This window comes from Dama dama, chromosome 24 (assembly GCF_033118175.1).
Source record: "Dama dama isolate Ldn47 chromosome 24, ASM3311817v1, whole genome shotgun sequence".
Taxonomy (NCBI): domain Eukaryota; kingdom Metazoa; phylum Chordata; class Mammalia; order Artiodactyla; family Cervidae; genus Dama; species Dama dama.
In genome coordinates this window covers 19,421,046-19,446,773 of record NC_083704.1, presented here as the reverse complement: position 1 = coordinate 19,446,773, position 25,728 = coordinate 19,421,046, and the positions used below count along the sequence as shown (strand labels likewise).

Here is a 25,728-nt window from a genome sequence, read left to right as displayed (position 1 = left end):
GACTCAAGCACCTTGAAAGCAGAGGACCCTCACCTCAGTCACCTTATGTTACACAGGCTTATGGGACCAAGAGCCAAAAGAAGGTTCAGTTCAGTTTAAGAAAACAAGGCTCATACTCTGCCCTCAAGTGTCCCCACATGTAGCCCTAATAAATAATAAGATTCACTGGACCAAACTTTATGATTATGAGCAAACACAACTTTGGCTCCAGTGCAGGACTTTGCTGATGACTCTCCTTGTTCATATATCTGGACTCCAGCAAATGTCAGTATCATCCTACGAAGGTTTGAGGCTCTTCCTGGGATGATTTGGTTAAGAGAAAAACTCTGATTTCACGAGACCCAGATCTCTAGTCAGAAGACCAGCTGTCTATCTGGAGACGCTCAGACCCCCAGAGAGCTCTGGCATCTGAGGGGTGAACGGAGAGTCTAAAATGTGCCCCCCATCAGTCACAGCTCTGTGCCGTGTTCTCTGCAGAGTGAAATTGCACAGGCACCTGTCACCCCACAGGGACCCCAGCTGATCTTACTTGTTTCTGAATTTTGGACGGAGAAAAATCAGTAGGAAGATAAGCATCATTTACACAGCCAAAGTCACACCGCAGGGGCAGAGAATGGAGGAGGCCGTGACGTCTTTTCTCTTCACATTTTGATTCTCGAGCCAGCGGGAAATCGTAGCCCTCTCTTCACCATTTAGTCCCCCTTTGCTTCCTTCCACCAAGTGAAACGGGAACCTTTGCTTCCTGCCTGATGGTCCCTAACCCCTTTCCTTAGCCTTTCTCAGCCCCTGGCCTTGCCGGGGCAGTGACCCTCCTCACTCCCCTCAGGTGCAGCCCCCACCCTGACCTTTTGGTGTCCCCTGGAGATGCTGACCAGGCTCCACTGTGAGCTCCTCAGATGTTCAGGGAGCCCTTGTACCTCGGCCTCTGCCAGCTTCTGTGGGCGGTTTGCACCAGCGATGAATAGGGGCGTTACAGGACGGGATCGCGGCACCCTTCCCCGAGACATACAGTCCAGGCCTTGCCATCTTGGGTGCTAGAGAGACGCAGCTGGGAAAAGATGCTGAACATCCCTGGGGAGCAGTGTGGGCTCTGCCTCCCGGATACCTGACCCTCCCAGAGCGAAGGTCTTCAGAGGGGCCGAAGGCACGAGGCGGGGAGAGCTGGTGTGGAGAGAGACAGTGGCCCCGAGGGTGAGAGGGCCTCCACGTGGAGTAGAAGGAAGATGCCCTGTGGTTTGGGCGGGAAGCCATGCCCCACACCTGCGCTCCTGCCCTGCTGTGAGTGGGCACTCGGGACCACCGCTCTTGACCTGGCCCCAGCCGCCCTGCCTCCTTAACCGTGGCTGAGGCCACAGCCTCAGGTGCTGCCGAGGCCCTGCCTCCTCTCCTGAAGGTCTGGACAGGCCTTGGAGCTACACCCGAGTGGGACCCTCCACTGCTCATCACAGCTCAGCCTGCCAACTGCCCTGCTCACCGTCCCGTCCGCTTCCCCCTCCACTTAGGGCAGGCTCACATGTAGAAATGCAACTTCCCTGGGGCTAGCATGTGAATTTCCGGCCACATCCAGGCTCGGGAACTTCCCTCTCTGAGCTGCACTCACTGCCTCCAAAAAGCCAAGATGAAAACAGCGCCCACCTCAGAGGGTTATTCAAGGATTCAAGAAGATAGCGTATGAAAGACCTTCACAGATGCACCGATCTGTTATCTTTCTAAAGGAAATTGTTCCACACCGATCTCTGAAGATGGTCTCTGGTTCAGTGTGGCATGTCAGTCCATCCCTCAAAAGGAGGTCCCAGAAAAGCCCTTCTTTCCCTAGTTATTGGCAAAACGAGTTCAGCTTTGAGGCCATTTCAGGTTCAAATTTCAGTTGATGAAAAGAATATGGAGTGAACATTCTCCTCCAGTCCTGTTTTCCAGTCTCCAGATTCTCCGCTCTGGAGGCAGCCAGCGCAGTCACTGTCCTGGCCACCCCTGCAGAGGTGCTCTGGGGAGGAACGTGTTGGCTGTCCACCTCCTCCGCCTTCTACACAAATGGAAGCTGACTCCACACACCCCGCCTTTCTTTCCCGCCCCCCAACCCCGGGTTGTTTCATCTTTGCCAGCAGGGGTGGAAACAATATTTTGCCATAGTTTTCATTTGTATTCTACTTCCTGTAAGTGAGAATAAGCACAACTTCCTGTCTAAAAGCCACGTAAGTTTGCTTTCTTGTGACCTATGTTTTCATATGTTTTGCCCGTTCTTTAGAAGTTGACCCTATTCTTACTGATTTCTTGGAGCTCTTTATTAGGGAAGGGAGCCCTTCGTGAAAGGTGTCGCAACTATTCTCCCAGTTTATCAGTTTTTACCTTTTGATTCTGTTCATATCAGTGGCTTCTATGCAGAATTTGATTTTATGTAGTCAAGTTTGTGTCAAGATTGGATAAAAAAGGAGGACAGAGTGCTCTTCAGCTCTGACCTTCCAGGGAGTTTGTCTCAAGCCTTTATTCTTTCTCTGCCCCCTGATCTCCCTGTCAGCCAAGGGAAGGTGCAGGGGATGGGGCTTTGACCTGGGCTGGTCCACAGAAGCAAGGGAAAAGTCCAAAGCTTTGAGCCTTGCCTCGGGCCAGGTGGATAATGCAGATGAGAACCTGAAGTGAAGGGCTGGCTCACTGGTCAGGTCATTGGAACACAGGGATTCCCTGGAGTTGTAGGAAGGGCTTCTTGGGTCCTCTTGGGGTTGGTTAAGCATTCCAAGCCTGCTCCACGTTTATCATCACCAGACATCTGTAGGAATATGAGAGGATGCAGCTAGTCAGTGAGCTGGAATCCACACAGTGTGGTCAGCCACTGGGGGAGGGTCTGCTCTTCACAGATAGCTTCTCTGTCTCACTTTCTCCCCCAGATGCTAAGCCGGGCCTTCGTTACATGTTCTGTCATTGTGGAATCCTGGACTCAGGGGCTGGGAAAGGGGCTGGTTCTGTCCTTTCTGCATTGGTGTTGCTTCCTGAATACAGTCGTGGCAAAGCCCACAGCCAGCAAGGACAGCTCACTACCCACTTGCTCTGCTGGTAGGCTGGTGATTGAGCAACTGGGTCAGTCTTGGTCCGAGGACACCGCAGAGCCTCTTGCTTCCTGGGCAGATGGCATCTCCACAGACCCCACCAATGTTACGAACAGTTCTGAACAGGGTTGCCAGCACTGGGTTGTTCTCTCTGGAGCTTTCCAACATCTGATGGATGCGCCAACTTGTCCAAACTAGTAGCTGGAAGCTTTGCTCTCAATGCCGTTCTTGCTTCTTCCCCACCCTTCCTCTCTCCGCCCCTTGGCCATCCCCTTAAAGCCGGTGTCTAATCTTTCTTTGAAAAGAGTGTTTCTCCAAAGAAATATCTTTTCCCTCCACTAGACACTCCTGCAGCAAGAGAAGATGAACAGGAGGCTTTGATCTTGTAGGCATTCTTTTTAAGTTTGATCTTTTGATCTCATGTTTTGTTTCTGTGTACTTAATGGTTTGCTTCAAAATCGCCTAAATATCAGGTCAAAGAAGACAAATGCTTTTCAAAGGCAGAAGCCATGCCCCTGCTGTATTGTCACCCCAGACAAAGTGCTATTAAATTGTCCTTTGCAGCACGTAGATTGTCTCTGCCCTGCCAGGAGGTGAGGGGAGGGGAGTCACCAACCTCATGACCCCAAAGGCCAGATAGCAGATACAGGGCAGGCACTCTGTTCTGTCACATCACTGTCCTAACAGCCTTCATAGGAAGTAGTAGATGAGTTCTTCTTGCAGGGCGTTCACCGAGCACCACGTGATGTGCCGTGGGCCCGTGTCTTTCTCATGAGGGTCATGGGTTGACCTAGTTCACCCTACTTCAGCCCACTGGGATATGGGTATGGGCCTCCGAGCCAGTTTAGTGGGCAGCGCAGGGCACAGACATCTCAGGCATTTCCACACAGAACTATTAGGAGCTTCCCATAAAGAATCCACCTGCCAATGTGAGTTCGATCCCTAGATTGGGAAGATCCCCTGGAGGAGATCTTGGCAACCCACTCCAGTGTTCTTGCCTGGAGAATCCCATGGACAGAGGACCTGGTGGGCTACAGTCCGTGGGGTCACAAAGAGTCAGACACAATGGAGCAACTAACACTTTCACTTTCACATACATATGTACAGTTTAGCAAATTGTACAGCTTCTGTCTGTGTAGTGTATCATGTCAATCAAGCCTCAGTAAAGCTGTTAAAAATTAATATGTACAGACAGAATGAAAGTGATAGAGAAAAAGGATGTAGAAAAAAACTTGAAAAAACAGTTGTAAAAGTCCTATATCAATTAGGTAAAAGTTGCATGTGGTTAACCATAGATGGTTAAAAAAAATTAGAAAGATGGTTATTCTACAAACTAAGAATTATTACAATAATTTTTGCAGTTGTTTTAATAATATAAAATGAGTAAATAGGAGACAAAAATACACTCTATTCTCAGATTTTTGTCATTTTTATGGACTTGAATTTCAGTTTCTCTAAGGTTTATAATGACTTCCTCAGAAATATAAACTTTATGTGCCATAATCTCTTCGTGTATTAAATGGGAACTTGAATAGCCTTTCATTCATAGAATGAGCTAATTTGTTTCTAAGCTCTGAGAACAGCAGTACTGAGCATGGAGTAAATGCACCATATGTGTTCACTCCCGCCATGACCAGCTTCAGAGCATTGATTCCTCCACCTCTGTATACTCAGAGACAAACAACAAAAGCTAGAAAAGAGATGATGGAGGGAAGGGAAAGGGCTCAAGATCTGTATTTGCACTTCCTGACTCCCAGGACTCAAGAGCTCACACAAGTGTGGAGCAATTCTCTGGGTTCAGTGGGAAGCGGAGTGGACAGGTTGGGTTGTGGAGCCCTCGTGGGCTTGCTCCAAGGTCATGGGCCCTCGGCTGGGTGCAATGTGATGAGGACAGTGAGTACCTCACCTGAATGTCCAGCCTTGGCCCTCAGACCCTCTCCTGGTTGGGGTTTGTATCCTCACCTCTTTCTCTGACCCCCCTCCCACCCACCACACACACACACACACCTCTTTGAGGAGGTAGTTTTTTGTGTATTACAGATGAGTTTTTATCTAAATGACCTTCTGGCTTCTGCATTTGCTAAGAACCTGATCTCTGATTATCCTGGGCTGCTTACAGTGATGCATGTATGTGTGTTTATTCTAATGTATATGTATATTCCCACAAGTTCAGAAAAGTCTGTAGTTTTCACACATAACAGTTCAAACTAGAGGTAGTGTCATCACACAGTAGTGAGGTTAGAAAAAAGATGGGCCCTTGAAAGGTCAAGGAATTTCTCTGACATCCTTTCAACTACAGTTATGTTGGAGAACTTGACTCCACACTTCTATTTATTAAGTCATTTAATGTTACAGGAAACTGTAACATCTAAAGCTTCCCATCTGAATAACTTTAAGAGGCAAGGAGATTGTACTATTTAAAGTAATCCTGTGAAGATCCAGTATGTAGGTATTCTATGAAGGAATTTGTCAGAAAGTTGCATTTCCTTGAAACAGTCCCAGAATCCCCATCATCTTAACTCATGTTTCATGATCATGAACCAGAGCATCTCATCAAGGTAACAATGGATCATGGTGCCATTTTTGTCATGGAGTGAAACGGGTTGTGGCTTCATAATAGCCCTAAAGTGAGGGAGCTTACATTCTCCTAAAGCTGTCTCATCCGGATATTAAAAGACCACATTTGCAGAGGACCATCAGTTCCTAGGATTTTCTGGAGAACGACATGTTGAGTGACATGTAAAATTCCTACAGCCCATGGTCTTTATTCATGGATTTGCATTGAAATTATTAGTTAAGCTAATGGAGGAGGATGGACTTATCCATTTCTTGGAATGATGATCAAGTGATCATACTCTAAATACAGAATAAGAACATCATGCCCATCTCGCATTTTTTCCCAGAATCTCAAACTTTTCCAAATATCATACAAAAGTAATTTCAGAGGAATGTGATCAAGCTTGCTTAATTTAAATTCTCACTCATGTTGGTCTTATGGGAAAAAAAGAACTACCTATGACAGTCAAGTGCCAGCCTGGTCTGGATATAAAACCTCTCCCCTGGGTGGATGAGTCAGTGTAACTGGTGAGCAATTGGTCCAGAAAGCCGCTTAGGGGCTGGCCTCTGTGAACTGCATGCGAGGTCTTGCTCCTGGACTGGCAGCAGCTACAGGCAAACTTTACTTCCTGGAGCCACGTCCAGGGATGGTGGCGTGTGGGGCTTCGAGGATGCTCCGCTGGCACTGCCCTGCGTTAGGAAGCCTTGCAGGGAGGAGTCTGCGGCACAAGTGCATTCTGGGTGGGATGCATCCCAGTGATGTCCACAGACCCAGGTACTGCAGAAGGAAGGGCATCAGGTACTACGACAAAGGCTGGTCCAGGACCAGTTTTGTATGTTTAAAAAAAAAAAGTGCAGTAACCTCCTGAGTTTCTTCAGGCATCCTAGTATAGCATGAGAAGGCAGCATGATCTACCTCAGCCAGGATCCAAAAGCCAGGGTTTCTCAGCCCCAGTGCTGTTGACATTTGAGTCAGATGATTCTTTACGGCAGGGCAGTCCTGTGCACTGCTTTCTGGCCTCTACCCACCAGATGTCCAGCAACCCCCCCACCCCCACGGGCAACAACAAAAATTTCTCCCAACGTTGCCAGATATCCTCTGGGGGACAGATCACCCCCCACATAGACACTGACGGGAAGGAACGGACGGCGCCAGGGAGCTCGTGAGTCAGTCGCAGCGGCAGCAGTGTGACTCCTGCCCTCCAGCCTTGGGTGATCTTGTGGACAACTCAGCTCACACCCCTGACCTGGCCCCTTCATTCCCCCGCAGTGTCTCTTGATGGTTGAGGTCAGGGGCTCTGAGGCAGGTAGACCGAGGCTCGCCACCTGGCCTCTTGGATGGGCAGTTTGCTCCTCTGTGGAACGAGAGGCACCACAAGACGCCTGTTGCTCTGAGGTCCATCATGGTCATGCAGGTAAAGGACTTCTCACACCGACGGTTGTCAAGTTAAGACCCAAAAGTCATGCGGAAGTGACTGTGTTAAGTACATGGACTTATATTTTGCCATCTGTTGTGTTCACCATTTCAGGATAAGGGACTCATATCTAAGATTAATTTATTTGGTTTTGTCTTTTAAAAAAAAACTTTTATTATAGTTTTAATTTTTATTGGAGCATAGTTGCATTGCGATATTCTTTTGTTTTCTGCTGTAAAGCAGAGTGAATCAGTATACATGTGTCCCCTCTTTTGGGGGTTTCTTTCCGGTTTAGGTCAACCAGAGCATTGAGTAGAGTTCGCTGTGGTATACCGTAGGTTCTCACTAGTGAAGGTTAGTGTTTAAAACTTTAATTGCCCCGCCCCCCCTCCATGAACACTCACACTCACTCACACCTGGCACATCCTCTCCTCAGAAGGTGCCTTCTCAGAAGGCACATCCTCTTTTCAGAAGCACCAGCCTCCCGTGGGCATCGCCAGCCTCCCATGGGCATCGCCATGTCTCTGGCAGAGCGGGCTCTGAAGAGAGTGGTCCTGGGGACCAGGGGCACAGGGGCACGCTTGGAGAAAGGTGGGCAGCACTTCAGTTAGCGGGTGCAGGAGCTCCTCTCCGCCTCTCCACAGAAAGTCCCCTTTCTCCTTCTCGCTTTATTTTCCTGCCTCTGCCCAGCGAAAACCTCCTTAGGATACTTCTCCCTCTGAACCAGGGTCCATGAAGCACTTTAAGTCATGAAATCCCCACCTCATCTGAGAGCCCCGAAAGGGTTACTCTTGGGAGATGCTCTTCGGCTTCCGAGAGGTGTGACCTTGTCCTCGATTCCCTTAAGCAAGATGGGGACAAACAGGTCCAGCCTGTGTCCAACCACCTGCTCCTGAGAACTGCCCCATGTTCCCTCGCCTGGGTTGGGGGTGGAGGGGTCTCTTGGTCTCAGAGCTCGGGGACCCGACTCCGCCAGGCCCTTTCTCTGTCCCCCGTCTGCCCTACAGAGAAGCGTGGGAGAGTCGGAGGCTTTTCTGGACCGCCTCCCCCCACTGGAGACTCCCTGGGACCCAGGCTCTGACTCCCTGTGAAAGTGCCCAGGGCGGCCCAGAAGGAGGCCACGTGATGAGCGGTCACCCCTCCCTTGAGTCCAGGACCCCAACCCTGTCGTGTCACCAGCCCCAGCTCCCCCACCTCCACCGGGGGCCCATGAGGATGAGGGCGGCACCGGCCAGAGGTCAGCCTGCCAAAGCCTTTTGTAGCAGAACATCCCAGCTCTTTGATGTTGCCCCAGAAGCCTCGGAGACCTGGCTTCAGTTAATTTTATCCCAAGGCAAATTGGACGCTTGTCCTGGAAGTTGTTCCTGCACGTACCACCTCCGCCGGGCTCTGTGTGGCCCCACAGGGTCGCCCAGAGTGGGGAGTGTTCGGTCAGTGGACTTGCCCTGGGAGCTCCCACCACCGCCACACACACGCACACTCTGTCTCACACACGCGCGCACACACCCTCCCTTCCTATCACCACTGTGCTGTGTAGAATGGATGCTTTGGGCTCAGCCAACAGCTGACCTGTCTCTCTGAGGTGGAAATCTAGGAACTTCACCAGCTCTCCCCCTACTTTTGGGGCCAGCCTTTCTCAGGAGGCCTCACAGAGAACCACGGCAGCCTGGCCTGCCCGAGGGGAGGGTGAGATCTCAGCGGGGCGGTCATTTGTGAAATGCATCCAAGGGGACTATTTGATCACGGCCGTCCACGAACGTAACAGCCACAGGGGAGTTTTCAGCTGTCCCCGAGTCACTGTCTGGCCTAAATTTGGACTCATTGGTGCCTGATGGTTTTAATCATATCAGCCAAATGTGCTGTAATTTTCCTTCCCATTTCATTTTCCTCCCAGTTTTCTCCATGTGAGGAAGTTCCAGCAGCCCCTGCTGTTTCCTTAGAGAGTCCCAGAGCAGAAGGGAACGTGCGGAGGACAAGGACACAGGAGAGGACGTGAAGTGGACGCTTCCTCAGCTCAGGTGTCTCCACAAGTCAGCCTGTGACTGCATCTGCCTTGTTCTGCCGCCTGTCGAGGAGGCTGCTGGGGTGACGGAGTCCCCCGCGAAGCAGGGTGCTCCCCGAGGCCACACTCTTGCTGCCCGCGGCTGCTGCTCTGCCCAGGCCCCGAGCGCACCCCCCACCTGCCTTCCCGGCTGCCTTGTTGCTCGGGCCCTGAGGCCCTCTGTCCACCTCGACACAAACCCCAGCTCAATGCCTCTCGAACTGCTAGTCGTGGCTGCCCTGAGGGCCTGGGGGGACAAGGTACTCAGGCCAACCCCACGACTCCCCCAAGTCTCCTTTTATCCTTGTGAATGTGGTGGGTTCCCGGGAGCCAAGGGGTTCCCGCTCAGCACAGCCTGTAACTGTAAGCAGAACTTACAGCCAGCTGTGACCAGCTGGCCCTCCCCGGTTTGTGACATGTGTTTTAGGAAAAGGTCAAAGACGTCACGCATTTAGGTGACAGTTTCATCCTGTGTTTAAAAAGTGCTCACCTACCAAAAAATGAAACGCTCATCTACTAAGTCTGTTTACAAGCTGGCTAGTGATGGTAGTTTATCCCCCTCAACGCTCTGAGAATTACTGTGTAGTAATCCATATTCCCCGTTTTCAGATCTAGCTCTCCAGGCCTGCCCTGTCCTCCTCCTCTTGGAAAAGTCTCTGAATTGCTTTCTTTCTTTTCTAAAAAAATGTTATTATTTTATTTTTATGATTTTTTGGCTGCACTGGGTCCTTGTTGCTATGTGTGGCCTTTCTCTAGTTGCAGCAAGCGGCGGGGCTTACTCTCTAGTTGCGCTGCGTGAGCGTCTCATTGCGATGGCTTCTCGTTGTGGAGCGTGGGCTCTAGGGCACATGGGCTTCAGTAGTTGTGGTACACAGGCTTGGCTGCCTCGATGCATGTGTGATCTTCTTGGACCAGGAATTGAACCCGTGTCCTCTGCATTGGCAGGTGCATTCTTAACCAGTGGACCATCAGGGAAGTCCCAAGAATGAATTCTTTTTTCTAATTATTTATTTATGACTGTAGCCTGCCAGGCTCCTCTGTCCATGGGATTCGCCAGGCAAGAATACTGGAGCGGGGTGCCATTTCTTTCTCCAGGAGATCTTCCCAACCCAGGGATTGAACCCAGGTCTCCCACACTGCAGGCAGAGTCTTTACCATCTGTACCGCCAGGGAAGCCATGAATTGCTCTATTTATGATAGAATCTCAAGGGCTCTGTTTCTATAGAATGAAGTCCAGGGTGCAGACTTCCCTCTCATTCCCCTCAAAAGGGTCTGTGGGTCGCTGGTCCCCTCCGCCTTCACCTGGACCATTTGTGCAGCCCCTCCTCACTAGCTCCCTGCTTCCAGAGGGTCCCTTTTTCTAGCAGGTCCCTCTTTCTTCTGCCTCCAGGTCCCCACCAGGGTCCTTCCCACCTGGGGACCCGCGTGACTGGTCTTCTTGTCCCCTGGCAGAATATGAGTCCCCAGATTCTTGTGTCTGGTTCTTTCTTCCTGCTGCATCCTCAGGCATCATCTCCTGTATCCTGCCCACCCAGCCACCCCCTGCCACACTTTCTCCCCTTTCCCCTTCTTGATTCTCCTTGATACCCACCACTGTCTCAGAGTGTCCTGTCTGCTTGTTTAATTGAAGTGTATTTGACTTACAGTGTTTCAGGCGTACAGCAAAGAGATTCAGTTATATATGTGGATATATACATATGAAAAGTGAAAGTGTTAGTCACTCAGTTGTGTCCAACTCTTTGTGACCCCATGGACTGGAGCCCACCAGGCTTCTCTGTCCATAGGATTCTCCAGGCAAGAATACTTCTCCAGGGGATCTTCTTGACCCAGGAACTGGACCTGGATCTTCCACATTGCAGGCAGATTTTTTTACCATCTGAGCCACCAGCAAAGTCCATATATATACATACATACATATTCTTTTTCAAATTCTTTTCCATTATAGGTTGTTACACAGTACTGAAAATAGTTCCCTTTGCTATGCAGTAGGTCCTTGTTGTTTATCCATTATATGTAACATTATATGTGTTATCCATTATCCATTATATGTGTCTCTCTCTGTGTTAAATTCCCCATTAATCCCTTCCTGCACTTTCCCCTTTGGTAACCATAAATTTGTTTTCTATGCTTGTGACTCTATTTCTGTTTTGTAAGTAAGCTCATTTGTATCATTTTTTTAGACTCCACATATAAGAGATCCCATATGATATTTGTCTGGCTTACTTCACTTAGTGTGATCAGCGATAGGTCCCTCCATGGTGCTGCAGGTAGCATTGTCTCATTCCATTTTATGACGAATATTCCACTGTGTTTACCACATCTTCTTTATCCATTCGTCTGTTGATGGAAACTGAGGTTGTTCCCATGTCTTGGCTGTTGTGAATGGTGCTGCCGTGAACACTGGGGTGGATATCTGCCCAGGAGTGGGATTGGAGGATCAGATGGTAACTCAGTCTTTAGTTTTTGAAGGATACTGTTTACTGTTTCGCTGTGTTCCTCACAGTGGCAGCTCTGCCTTGACACACACCCAGCTGTGTCCCCAGAATCTCACCAGGGCTTGGCACGTAGCAAGTACTCAGGACACGCTGTCCGCCTGAACACAGAATCACGCTCGTGTTCCTCAGACCTTTCTGCTGCAGGTGGTTTCACGTGTGCTCAGCTCATGTCGGACTCTGCTTTCTGTTGTGCCCACCTCTCACCAGACTTGAGGACCTTGGAAGTAAGGTTTATAATACGGGAGACTTCATGCTCACCATGGCCCCATGGTCATTTTGTAGAATCACAGTCACGTTCCACACATTGTTTTTATAGTCTCTGCTTTTTTTACCTAACATTCCAGGATGCACATTTTCCTGATTGTTCTTATTTATGATGGCTGGATCGCAACAGAGCAGTTTAGGGGCTGACTGGGTCCTCACACGGTGGAGTGAGCATTGGGGGAAGAAGGAAATTGGGGGCCTGTTAAGTCTTATTGATCTGCTATCATTCACTTTGCAACTCCCCCCCGCCCCATTTTCCCTGCCATCCAATCGGAGGTTCAGAGAAAGGGCTGGAAACAGGCACTCATTAAGTCACTTCTGCCTACTCCTTCCCCGCCTCAAAGCCCTCCTGTTAACACACACACACACCACCCCACACCGTACACTCAGGGATTGCACCATCAAATGGACTCCCTCAGTGTGACCCCATGGAGCATTCCTAAGGAACAGCTGAGATTCATTTGGGTCAAGTACAAATAGTGTCTACTCAAATGGTTCCCCACTTCTTACGACCCTGGTTCTCCCACCTCATAACCCAGTCACAGGACGGCTCCTACCTGGCGAGTTTTCTCTCATGAGGAACTGACTCCCACCACGCCCCAGCGCCACCGCCTCTGACACTTGTTCTCCCGGGGTCGTGTGGGGAGAATGGTGTCCTGAACCTGTGTCTCACCAGAACTTTCTTTGGGCCAACCTTTTTACCCACAAGAAGTCAACAATCCGGCCTATTTGCCAATTAAAACGGACTTTTCCTCACTTATTTTGGACCTAGGCTGTTGTAGTTAGTTGAATCGGGTTTAAAAGTTTTCCCAAACCAGCTATATTGCATTCAACATTTTAAACTTACTGGATTTAATGGCCAGAAACTGATGTAATTATGACCAGTTTCCCAGCAATAAGGGCATTTTTACTGCCCTGGAAAGAGCTGAGAGAATTGGCTGGCCCACAACAAAAGGGGGTAGGTATGGATAATTTTCTTCTAGAAAACAGTCATGTCTTAAGGGGTGAAAAAGAAAAACATTCACGTCTTCAGCCTGCCATCTTCACGGGCTCTGGGCTTAGCAGGTGCCCACAGGTATAGACGGGAGTCTGGAGGGGAGAATGGAGGTGTCAGGCCTACGGATCCCAGAGGAGGAGTGTCTCGACTTCCTCGAGCTCATCCCCTGATGACTAGCCCCACTCAGAAGGAGCCTCACTTACTTGTGTTGAGGAATATGATGTAACATTTCTGAGCAGACTCCAAGAAAGACGCAGAGGCCACGAGGCAGCCGAAGGCCGCGTGTGAGAATCACTCCTTTGCGCTCCAGGTCCGCTCAGCGTCTCGTGCAAGACGCGGGGCACACGAGCCCAGGAACAGAGCAGCGAGTGTTGCCGTAGTCTTGCTTTAAACGTGGATGTGCAGGGCAGGTCAAGAAACATCTGAAGCGACCGAGAATGAGTGTGCAACAGCAGGTGGAAAGCAGGGAGGGCCTGCCAGAGCCCACCACACTGACCGGGGCTCCTCGCAGATTCCATCCCGGCCTCTGAAGGCCAGGGGATAGCATGTCTTGATGTGCAAGCGGTAGACAGACATGGCTTTGAAGTAACCTAAAAACCTTTGTGCTCCAAGAGGAGACAAAGTACATGTTAAAAGTACAAAATAAAGGGGCTCGATGGAGAGGTTTGTTTTTGAAACTGAAACCCTCTGAAGTGCAGTTGTCAGAGTTTCCTGCTTGTCTGGACTGGTGTCTGTGAGATCTGAAGGCCACGGAATTAGAATAACCCTCCCACGTGTAAGTGTGGAGCACCTGGGCCGCGTGCTCGTCGGCTCCGCCTGCTGGGTTTCTTCTAGTCTGTCTGGGTTGCCCGGGCCTGTCTAGAGGAACTCACGAATAAGAAAATAAGGTTAATGAGACTTCCAACATATATTGGAAGCTCTTCTTGGATTTCTTTTATCAGCATTTTGTAATTTTCAGCAAAAACAAATCCTGAGTGAATTTTGTTAAGTGTGTATATAATAATTCATTTTCTTTGGAACTATTATAAATGGTATTGTGTTTAAAAAAAAAAAATAAATAAAATAAAATGAATAACCAAAAAAAAAAAAAAATTTAAAAAAAAAAAAAAAAGAAAGAAAATAAGGTTAACTTGGCTTCACCTTGCCCCACACATTCAGTCCCAGTGGAGAGACAGACATGTATTATTTCCCAGTGGTATCAGAGGCCCGCGGCCTGCCCGTGCCTGCGTCCCTTGCGGCCACGGAGCTCCACACCTGAAACCGCATCCAGGCAGGGAAGCTGCGCCCGAGCTTTTACGAGCTGCACGAGGGCGATGCTGTGGTCACATCTACGAGCGTCAGTTCACCCTGTATCACCAAGATACAGGTGAAGTGCGTTCTGACTGCCACGTGCTTTAAGGACTGTGCTCAGGAAGGTGGGCAGCAGGCCGGGCTTCGTCACCTGGTGGCCACTCGGCCCGGGTGAGCCACTGTCCCCTCAGCTGCCCTGCACGCCGAGGAGGTTGCCACTTCAGGCTCCTGCTGTTACCTGGGGCCAGAGATGGCTCTTTGTGTTGGTTTGCATGTGGGAAGCTGAAATCCAGAAAGGAAGCCAGTACAAACTCTGTCCTGGAGGGTGGGTGTGCTAAGAAAAGAAGGAAAAAAAAAAGCCCCTACCTTACAATTTGTGAGCCTGGTGGGGAACATGAGGGATGATTCTGTGGGCTACAAGCCTCTCCTTTTGGTGTTTTGGTTACACCAAGTGATTCCTGAATGCTGACACGACTCGTGTTCCAGGGACTGTAGCAGAAGGTTGAATAAAGTAGGGTGTTTACCCAAAGTCCATCATCTGCTTGTTTATATACTCTCAATTAAACTGATATGGGGAATTGTCTTTCCAAGTTGATCTTCATTCTAAACTCAGATTCACAACTTTTTAATGATCTTTCCCTTTAAGATCCCATGTTTTGAATGGATGCCTGTCTGTCAGGTGAATTGCACGTATTTAGTATATTCATGTTTCCACTCTGATTGATTTTAGCCGTCCAGCTACCAGTCAGACATCTCAGCAGCAGGAGGAATGTGAGGCAGGCCTCCTCTGTTTGCAGGAAATGAACACCAGCCATTTGATGTTTCGAAATAAAATCTACTCTCTGCTATAGAACATCATTGCAAAATAAAATTGTTTCCTTGTCTTAGCTAATGGGCATTACCAACTTCTAATGAAAATAACTAACTACAGGAGGAAGGTATTGTGTTGACACTCTTTGCAGTGTCCTCTTGCATTATTGATTTTCTTAGAGTCACTGCATTGCTGCATTGATCACTCCAGTGATCAGACCCATGAGAAGTTGTCTAGCAGCTGCTCAGCCATGAATTCAGCATCTCCGTGGACAAGTGTCACTTTCCCCTCTGCCTTACTGAGTGTGGGTCTTAGTGTGCCCAGAACGTCCTCTGCTAAGGTGGCTCGGAAGAGAACGAGGTGGGATGACCTCCAAGCAGACCCACAATTCACTTTTAACAAAGTTTAAGTACTGAGAACATAGGTTAAAGGCCACACTGTCTGATGAAGGCAGCGGAATGTTTTAAACGAAGGTTGGTGCCCGTCGTAATGGGGCGTCCCTGAGAGCTCATCATCATTTATAACCTGTGGTGGCCAAAGAGAAAACCAAGCTCTGGGGGAAAGGAATCACTCATTCCTATATAAGTACCGCGCGCTAACCGATTGTGCCACTGGAGCTTCAGAATCACTCGTTCCTAAGCCACTTAAAATCCTAATATTTATTATAAGTTTGAGCCAGACATCCTGGAATGTGAAGTCAAGTGGGCCTTAGAAAGCATCACTACGAACAAAGCTAGTGGAGGTGATGGAATTCCAGTTGAGCTCTTTCAAATCCTGAAAGATGATGCTGTGAAAGTGCTGCACTCAATATGTCAGCAAATTTGGAAAACTCAGCAGTGGCCACAGAACTGGAAAAGGTCAGTTTTCATTCCAGTCCCGAAAAAAGGCAATCCCAAAGAATGCTCAAACTACCACACAATCACACTCATCTCACACACTAGTAAAGTAATGCTCAAAATTCTCCAAGCCAGGCTTCAGCAATACATGAACCGTGAACTCCCAGATGTCCAAGCTGGCTTTAGAAAAGGCAGAGGAACCAGAGATCAAATTTCCAACATCTGCTGGATCATTGAAAAAGCAAGAGAGTTCCAGAAAAACATCTATTTCTGCCTTACTGACTGTGCCAAAGCCTTCGACTGTGTGGATCAAAATAAACCCTGGGCTGGAAGAAGCACAAGCTGGAATCAAGATTGCCAGGAGAAATATCAATAACCTCAGATATGCAGATGACACCATCCTTATGGCAGAAAGTGAAGAGGAACTAAAAAGCCTCTTGATGAAAGTGAAAGAGGAGAGTGAAAAAGTTGCCTTAAAGCTCAACATTCAGAAAACTAAGATCATGGCATCTGGTCCCATCACTTCATGGGAAATAGATGGGGAGACAGTGGAAACAGTGTCAGACTTTATTTTTGGGGGCTCCAGAATCACTGCAGATGGTGATTGCAGCCATGAAATTAAAAGACGCTTACTCCTTGGAAGGAAACTTATGACCAACCTAGACAGCATATTAAAAAGCAGAGACATTACTTTGCCAAGAAAGGTCCGTCTGGTCAAGGCTATGGTTTTTCCAGTGGTCATGTATGGATTTGAGAGTTGGACTGTGAAGAAAGCTGAGTGCCAAAGAATTGATGCTTTTGAACTGTAGTGTTGGAGAAGACTCTTAAGAGTCCTTTGGACTGCAAGGAGATCCAATCAGTCCATCCTAAAGGAGATCAGTCCTGGGTGTTCATTGGAAGGACTGATGCTGAAGCTGAAACTCCAATACTTTGGCCACCTCATGCAAAGAGTTGACTCATTGGAAAAGACCCTGATGCTGGGAGGGATTGGGGGCAGGAGGAGAAGGGGATGACAGAGGATGAGATGGCTTGATGGCATCACCGACTCTATGGACATGAGTTTGAGTAAACTCCGGGAGTTGGTGATGGACAGGGAGGCCTGGCGTGCTGCGATTCATCAGGTCGCAAAGAGTCATACACGACTGAGCGACTGAACTGAACTGACTAATTATAGGAAATTGATATCGTACGACAAAATAATTTAGCAAGGCAAATTAAAATTCTTATCTTTTCAAAAAGTATCCAGACTCATATTTACTGGCATCTCATTCTGAAAATCCAATCAGACCTGTGTACCTAGTAAGGCATGAAGGCTTTCCTAGTTGTTTTTCCATTTTTCTATTGAAGGACATCTAGGTTCCTTTTTCTTTTTAGTGATTTAGAATAAAGCTGCTACAAACTTTGCACACAGGTTTTCCTGTGGACACAAGTTTTCATTTCTCTTGCGTAAATACCTAAGAGTACAACTGCTGGATTGTATGGGAAAACTGTGTTCAGTTTTATACAGATCACCATACTCTCTTCCATGATGGTTGTACCATTTTGCAATCCTGCAGCCATGAATGAGAGTTTTTGTTACTCTGCATCCTGACTAGCATTGATTACTGTCAGCTTTTATGAATTTAGGTGTGTAGTGGTATACATTGCAGCTTAAATTTGCATTTCCCTGGTGACAACTTATACCAGGTATCATTTCACATGTTCATTTGTCATCTGTAATACCCTCTGTGATGGAGTGTCTGTGCAGATTTTCTGCCCGTTTATAAAGTTCTCTTTTTGAACTTTAAGAATTCCTTTTACATGTTCTGGATAAAAGTCCTTTATCAGGTATGTAATTTGCAAATATTTTCTCCTAGTCGTATGGCTTCCCTGGTGGCTCAGAGGGTAAAGCGTCTGCCTGCAGTGCAGAAGATCCGGGTTTGATCCCTGGGTTGGGAAGGTCCCCGGAGAAGGAACTGGCAACTCCCTCCGGTACTCTTGCCTGGAGAATCCCATGGACAGAGGAGCCTGGTAGGCTACAGTCCATGGGGTTGCAGAGAGTCGGACACGACTGAGCGACTTCACTTTGACTTTGCTTTCTCTTAGTCTGTGCTTCGTCTTGGGGGCTTCCCCGCTGGCTCAGCAGTGAAGCACCCACCAGCCGTGCAGGAGACACGGGACCCAGGGGTCCAGTCCCTGATTTGGGAAGGTCCCCGGGAGGAGGGCACGGCAACCCACTCCACTATTCTTGCCTGGAGAACCCCATGGACAGGGGGCCTGGTGGGCTACGGTCCACGGGGTTGCAGAGAGTCAGACGCGACGGGAGCAGCTGAGCCGAGCGCAGCCCGTGTGCTCGCGTGTCAGTCTCCTAACAGAGAGCAAAGGCTTTTTAAAGTTTTTTGTTTTTTTAAATCAAAGTGTAGTTGATTTACCATATTGTGTTGGTTTCAGATATACAGCAAAGTGACTCAGTTGTACATGTATATATCTGTATTTATTCTTTTCCATTATAGTGTATTTCAGGATACTGAGTATAGTTCCCTGTGCTATATACAGTAGGACCTAGTTGGTTATCCATTCTCTGTATACCAGTTTGTATCTGCGAATCCCACACTCCTAATTTATCCCACCCCCACCCCTCCTGCCCCCTTTGCTAACCATGTAAGTTTGTTTTGTTTCATTTGTATCGTTTTTCTTTTTTAGATTCTACATATAAGAAACATCATATGATATTATCTTTGTCTGTCTGGCTTACCTTACTTAGTATGACCATCTCTAGGTCCATTCATTTTGCTGCAAATGGCAGTATTTCATTCTTTTTATGGCTAAATAAAATTCCTTTGTAAATATATAAAGAGCAAAGTTTTGTAAACACTGATAAAGTCCAATTTGTCAATGTTTTTCTTTGTGGGATTGTGATTTTGTGTTGTATTTGAAAATTCATCAGCAAACCCAAGGTCATATATGTATTCTCCTGTATTTTTTTCAAGAAGTTTTTTTGTTTGTTTGTTTTACATCTTACATTCAGATTCATGATCCATTTTGAATCATTTATATTTTGGGCCATGCCACACAGCTGTGGAATTGTAGCTCCAACCAGGGATCGAACCCAGACCCTCAGCAGTGAGAGCTTGTAGTCCTAACCACTGGACCACCGGGGAAGTCCCTTGGATGATATTTTATTTGAGATGTGAGATGAGTGCCTGGGGTCAGGTTTTTACACAGAGGCGTCCATTTGTTCCAGCGTCATTTGTTGAAGTGTTACCCCATTCAGTTTGCCTTTGCACACTTGTCAAAACTTTGATATTATTTGTGTGGGTCTTTAAAAAATCCTGCCAGGATTATGATAGGAATTGCATTAAACCTGTATTTTGGGGAAATCAATACATGGACTATATTGAGTCTTCTAATTCATGAACATAGTAAATATATCCATTTATTTCATTAAAAAAATTTTAATCAGCATTTCGTAGGCTTTAACGTGCAGATCCTGATATTTTGTTATACCTTTGAAATTTGTCAGAACTTGCATTATGACAGTATATTTTGAAGACTACATGTACGTTTGAAAAGAAGGTATATTCTGCAGTTGTTAAATGAATTTTTCTTTATATGTCTATAAGGTCAGGTTTGTTAATCTTGTTGTGTAAAACATCCATATCCCTTCTGATTTTCATGTGCATGTTACTGGGAGAGATTGAAAAGTATGCCACCATAATTATGGGTTTGTCTAATTCTCACTTTGGTTCTGTCATTTCTTTAAACATATTCTGAGGTTGTTATTAGGTACATTTAGAATTTAGACTTGGTATATCTTCCTGATCAGTTGATCTTTTTATAAATATATGTCTCTCTTTATTCTTAGTTATAATTATTGGCTTAAAGCTGACTTTGATATTATTATAACTACACCAGCTTTCTTTGGTTACAATTTGTCTGACATATCTTTTTTCATTCTTAAAATTTCAGTTGTTGTTTGCCTTTGTATTTAAGGTATGTTGGCATGCATCACATGGTCACATTTTATTTTGGTTATATCCAGTCCAAAAATGTTAGTCTTTTATTTGTAGCACTTCGTAAATTACACTTAATATAGATGTTGATATATTGGGCCTACATTTATGACATTACCCTTGATTTCTGCTCTTTTTTTCCTTCTGTCTTTGGGTTTGTTTTGCTCTTTTTCTAGTTTCTTAACGTGAATGCCTGGATTATTGACTTGAGACCTTCCTTTTTTTTATGTTAAGTATTCAGTACCATAAAGTTCTCTTTAAACACCACTTTAGCTGCACCCCCCCCCCCCAGACTTTGATATATTGTATAGACATCTTTCAGCTCAGGATACTTTCTAATTTCCCTTGAGATGTCCTCTTTGATCCTTGGACTATTTAAAAGAGTGTTGTTTAATTTCCAAGTGACTGGAAATACATTTGTTATCTTTTTTATTTACCCTAACCCTCTAACCCTAGCCAACTCATGCCCATTGAGTCGATGATGCCATCCAACCCTCTCATCCTGTCACCCCCTTCTCCTACCCTGAATCTCTCCCAGCATCAGGGTCCAACGAGTCGGCTCTTCGCATAAGGTGGCCAAAGTATTGGAGCTTTAGCTTTCTTGAGCTCTTCCATGTCACCTCCCTAACACTTTCTGGTTCCCTGGGTCTTTCATTTTGTCTGGCCACTGACTACTGACTTCCACACTTGTCATGTCCGGGCCAAACACTGGGAGAACAGCGAGGGGGGTTTTGGCTGATGGCTCCTGTTGCTGCCACCGCAGAACTGCCTGCTGCCTGGGGCGGAAGATAACCAAGGGAATGGAAAGGGGCTTTCATCTGCACTCTTGGAGCTTTTGGACATTTCCTTTCCCCTTCCTGAAGCCTGGCTTCTCCTGGAGCCCTCTTCTCTGCCCCTCAGTGCTCACCTCCAGGGTCTGGGTGTGTTGAGTTCAAGGCGGGCTCCACCCAAGGGAAAGCAGCAATGGTGCCTTGGCCTCAGTGTCCTTCCTGACCGCTGGTGCTGTTGGCTTCCCTGCGATCTCAAAGAGCTGCTCTGTGTGTTCTGTTCAGGTTTTAAATGGACAAGAAGAGTGGCATGTGTTTTCTCTGTCTTTACCAGAATTAGAACCTCTGATTGATAGTATTTAAAAATTTTATTTTCTAATTAACTCATCTTTATAGGTGGGATAACAGTTGATGTTGCTAGTGAGAGTTTAGGTAAGCAGCCAGATTGCATAGTTTAATTCTCTTGGCTTTATTTATGCTTGCCTTTATGTCAGCTGCACATGATGCTATTTTGATCTCTTCCTTTGATCACATAATTTTCACCGTAGGTTTCTTTTTTTTTTTTTTTTTTTAATTTTTTTATTGGTTGGAGGCTAATTACTTCACAACATTTCAGTGGGTTTTGTCATACATTGATATGAATCAGCCATAGATTTACACGTATTCCCCATCCCGATCCCCCCTCCCACCTCCCTCTCCACCCGATTCCTCTGGGTCTTCCCAGTGCACCAGGCCCGAGCACTTGTCTCATGCATCCCACCTGGGCTGGTGATCTGTTTCACCATAGATAGTATACAAAAAATATGGAACGCTTCACGAATTTGCGTGTCATCCTTGCGCAGGGGCCATGCTAATCTTCTCTGTATCGTTCCAATTTTAGTATATGTGCTGCCGAAGCGAGCACTCACCGTAGGTTTCTATTTGCACTTTCCAAGTAGCCTCGTGAGTAAATGTACTCTTGCTATTTCTTTGTGGGTGGGGCTCAGCCTCTTACACATGACCGCGTGGCAGGTTAGTCAGGGCAGCGGGTTTGGATGTAGCTCACCTGAACCATATGAGGCACAGTTTTGAGAAAAATTAGATGGGAATCCTTGCTGAAGATCCTTTCTGGCTAAGTTTGTGCTTGCTTCAGAACTGCTGAACCACAGCAGCCTTCTGAACCCATCAAGCTGGGTGTAATTTCAGAACGGATTCGCATGCAGCTCTTCTAAGATGCAAATCTTTGCAGAAATTACACCTGATGCAGTTGAGCTGGCAGCTGGTGTCTACACACTCAGGAAGTGGGATAGGATCTCCATGGAGGCTCAGATTCATTCACATGCAACTCAGAGGCCACATAAAGGTCTAATTACCCCTGTGACCTTCCCATCTGCATCTGTGATTGGTTAAGAAGTGGGGAGATGATACTGCAGCCCTGGTTGCTATGGTCAGGTAGGAAGGCAGAACAACAGTGGGGGCAGCCGAAGTCAGCCTGGTTCCAGCCTCAGGTGGGATGAGGGTCCAGCTCCCTGTGCTGCCGTCGCGGCCCCTCATCTCACCCAGCCTCCGTTAGCTCATCTATAAAGCACAGTGCGCGCTTCCCTTCTGAGGGGAGGCTACTGAGGGAGGCGTGAGAAAATGCAGAGGAAACTGCAGTCTGCTGAATGTGACATGCCACCCAAGTGTTTATTAGAAAATATTTGAAGAATAACAGATAAAAATAGGAGATGAATGATGAATCAAGAGAAACAAGTCTAATACTAGAGCCAGGGTTCATTCCCTTCCAGCCCTGAGGGTTTAGGATTCTGCCCGTGGTGCCGCAGGCTCAAGGGTGCCCGAGTGTGTCTCCTGTTTCTCCAGGAAGTTGGCATGGGCACCCGGGCAGGGGTGTTGCCCTGGTGCGGCTGTCAGTGCCGCCTCCTCCTCCCAGCCCCCTGAGATCACCGGGAACCCAGAGTCACCCTTCCTTCTGTAGGAAAGAGGTTGTGTTGGGCTTGGGACGCAAGGGCCAGCAGGGTCGTGGAACCGACAGCTGGCAAGTTTGTTCCCCCATGATTTGCCTTCCCTGAAGTGTTCAGGCTCCCAGGACACACAGCCTCCTAAGGGGCCGACAGGAGGCACCCCATCCTGACCTGGCCCCTGTCCAACTCTGTGGTCAGCAGCACCCCGGGGCTCACTGCCCAGTTACAGGGGCAGCCTGAGACTCAGGGTGCCCAGCAAACAGGTCGTGGGTCAGCTGACTGCTCTCCTCTCCTCCCTTGCAGATCACCTCCAACGAGAAGCACCTGGAGAGTCTCAAGAGCGCAGGGAGCCTCCTGCAGGCTCTGGAGGGGCTGGCCCCGGCCGGGAGGTGAGTAGGCTTGGCAAACACTCTCCCATTTCTTCTTCCTCTCCTCGTTTCCCCTACACACCAGGGACCACCACCCTCCCACCTGACACTGCCCACTGTGCACCCTCCCTCCTGGTGGGTGGGCCAGCCGGCCCTTCCACCCCGGCCCCACCTGCTAAGGGGTGCCCAGCCTTTGCTGGGTATGCAAGACATGAGGTGGTGCCAAGCATTTCCTGGTAGTTTGTCTTCAGATTCACGAGGTCTATGGAATCTGCTTCCTGGTGTTTTGAGTATTGTATTCATTGGAGAAAAGCATGTGGTTGAGGTACTGGGGAGACGGTGATTCTGTGGAGAAGGCTCAGCTCCAACCAGCACTGCTACGTTAATCCTGGACTGGGTCAGGGTTAATCTCCTGGCCTCCCCCAGCTCTCTTACTGGTGCTTTCTGTGAGCTGAGGGGAAGGACAGGCTGACCTTGATGGGAGGGGCCCTTCTTGCCTGGGGGCCCCTGTGGTATAAGGTGTGGACAGTGGCTCCTGGGCCAGATGGGTCCATCCCCAGGGATGGCAGCATCCTCAGCCCTGATGGGGCCCTGACAGGCGGGTTGTCTCCCTGGCTGGTCACTGGCAGCCGGCGCCGCTCTGGCAGGTGGGATGGGCTCATGGCTCCACCAGAGTAGCATGGCCTGAGCCAGGAGCAGGACGAGTTCCCTCCTTTCAGAGAGACCCCTGATGTGCAGAGCAGGAATACGTGGCCTGCTCCCCCTGCACCCCACCTCTTCTTTGCAGCCCCCAGTCCCATCACTAGGAAGCAGCTCTACTACCGTGTAGTCGGGAGTGTGCCGCCAGCTAATTTTACACTTCAAGGTGCTCTGCCACATGCCACTCTCTCCTCTGGCGACACAAGTGTGTGTCTCAGACAGCTCCGGTAACAGAGAGTCCACTTTAAGGTCTTAATTGCACATCCGCACCTATGAGAATGAGAAATCCCGAGTTGCTGGCTGATTGGCCAGGAAGGGGCACCATGGAGCGTCTGGGATCTCTGCTGGTTGGCACAAGTTAGCTGCAGGCTGGCGCCAGGCAGGCTCCTTGTGGGCTCTGGGCTGACAGGCTCTGGCTGCCGTCTGCCTGACTCGGCTTTGGTGCATCTGTCCAAAGCAGCTCAGACGCCAAGTGGTGGCAGGGCCAGGAGCTCAGGCGTAGCTTACGGGGCTTGCTATGGTGGGACTGTGGGCTTTGGGGTTCTCACCTCCCACTCTTAGAGCCTGGGGATTCTGTCTGTGCTTCCCAAAATGATGCTCAGGGCAGCTTAGGGAAGCAGCTGGTCCATCAGGTACTTGGGTGAAAAGGAGGCCAGCCCCTTTGGAAGATGGGGCATTTAACCCTGGAAATGCCTAAATGTTTACTTTGGTTTTTCTCACAGGTCATCAGCCAACAGCGCAGTGGCGTCCTTGGCCCTGGAGATCCTCCAAGCTGCTGGACGCTAGGCAAGAAGGCACTCAGCACAGCCTCTCTGCGGTCCCTACCCCCGGCTACACACACTCCACAGGTCACCACACCCACAGTGTGGGTCCAATAAAGTCAGCTGAATCCAGAACCTCTGGCTGAGATGCTCTGACTCCAGCCCTAGAAAACCCACTCAGAACAAGCCTTCTCGGTGCCTGCTGGATGCATCTGGGAACCCCAGGTTTGTTCTCAGAATGCTCTCCTGCTGTGTGTGGGCTAGGTAGGCCTCTGCGCATCAAAGTGGAGGGAAGCTGCGGGCATCTCCCACCCTCAGTCTCCTCCAGAGATTTACCAGGCGGGACGATGCAGGAATGCTCCTCCAGCTACAGATCTAGAGCAAGCCTTTGGAAGCTTGTTTTATTTTACCTGCCTGGGTTTTCATTTCAGGAATGAACTGATTCTAAGAATCCTGGGGAGAAATGGGCAAGACTCCACTCACAGGAGCAGGTAGTTAAAACTCTGCCTAAAGGAATGCAGAATGCTCAAGGAATGCTGGCTTCCTGGCAGGTCTGCTCACCTAGGTGGGATGAAGGCATCGTGGTAGACTCCTTCCCCCGCCTTCCACCAGTGACCACCACCTCCCAGCCTCAAAACCTTCCCAGCTTCTATCTCAACACATACACCCTTAACACCCCCGACACTGCGGAAGGGTGCTAGGACTGCAGCACTGGGGGGCAGGGTGGGGGGAAGATCCTGGGCGGCTGGAACCAGGTGAGCAAGTTGAGAACGTTCCTTGGCCTCCTTTCTGGGGCTGGTTCCTTCACACTGCAGAATGAAAGGGCTAGACTAGATCAGCAGCGGCAGTGCCCCAGACTTCTCGGACAGAGGAGCCCCGTCCTGACGGGCTTCTGTGCCCGGTCACAGCCCCTGTGCAGGCAGGATGGGCAGGCAGGCAGGAGCTACGCAGGCATGAATACTGGAGTGGGATCTTTGCGACCTACGGATCAAACCCAGGTCTCCTGCATTGCAGGATTCTTTACCATCAGAGCCCCCAGGGAAGCCCCTTGGGCACACAGGAGGCTCCATCTACTGTGCCACAGGAAGCTGGTCACACTGTCACCAACAGCCTCATGGGCTGCTGTGATCTGGGTAGTGTGCCAGCTTCCATGTGGCTTTGCAGTGAACAGACGCCCTGTGCCCTCCTCCACAAAGGCATGGATGTAACTTACCTTATTTAAACCCCACCACCTGCCAAGCACACCTTCTTATCTCCATCTCATAGCAGAGGAAATCAAAGCTCAGAGCCAGCCCACTTGCCCAAGGCCCCACCATCGGGTCGAACTTAGGACTCGGACTCCAGAGCCTGTTTGTCCAGCAATGGGATGTCGAGCTGTGAGTAGCTGGGGTGTAAGGGGGACCTGCACCCTGAAGCAGGCAGTTTCTTTTGCTCCAGCCTCCCCACTGTCCCCAT

At 48.7% G+C, this 25,728-nt stretch overlaps 1 protein-coding gene and 1 non-coding gene across 5 annotated transcripts in view; one reads left to right on the top strand and one right to left on the bottom strand.

The window, feature by feature from the left end:
• The window catches only part of ULK4 (unc-51 like kinase 4), a 524,814-nt gene extending 499,268 nt beyond the window's left edge, over positions 1–25,546 (top strand). For 3 of the 4 annotated variants that reach the window (XM_061127853.1, XM_061127854.1, XM_061127852.1), the window contains 2 exons: positions 22,749–22,834; positions 24,235–25,545. In XM_061127853.1, the coding sequence (XP_060983836.1) occupies positions 22,749–22,834; positions 24,235–24,298 (150 nt within the window). In that variant the 3' untranslated portion in view covers positions 24,299–25,545. Of the gene's footprint in view, positions 1–22,748; positions 22,835–24,234 lie in introns of all 4 variants that reach the window. The other variant, XM_061127855.1, reaches the window with a different exon arrangement.
• On the bottom strand, positions 21,303–21,409 carry LOC133046348 (U6 spliceosomal RNA). The gene has a single exon (XR_009690479.1). It is a non-coding gene; the product is annotated as a U6 spliceosomal RNA (small nuclear RNA).
• Positions 25,547–25,728: the final 182 nt, after the last annotated feature.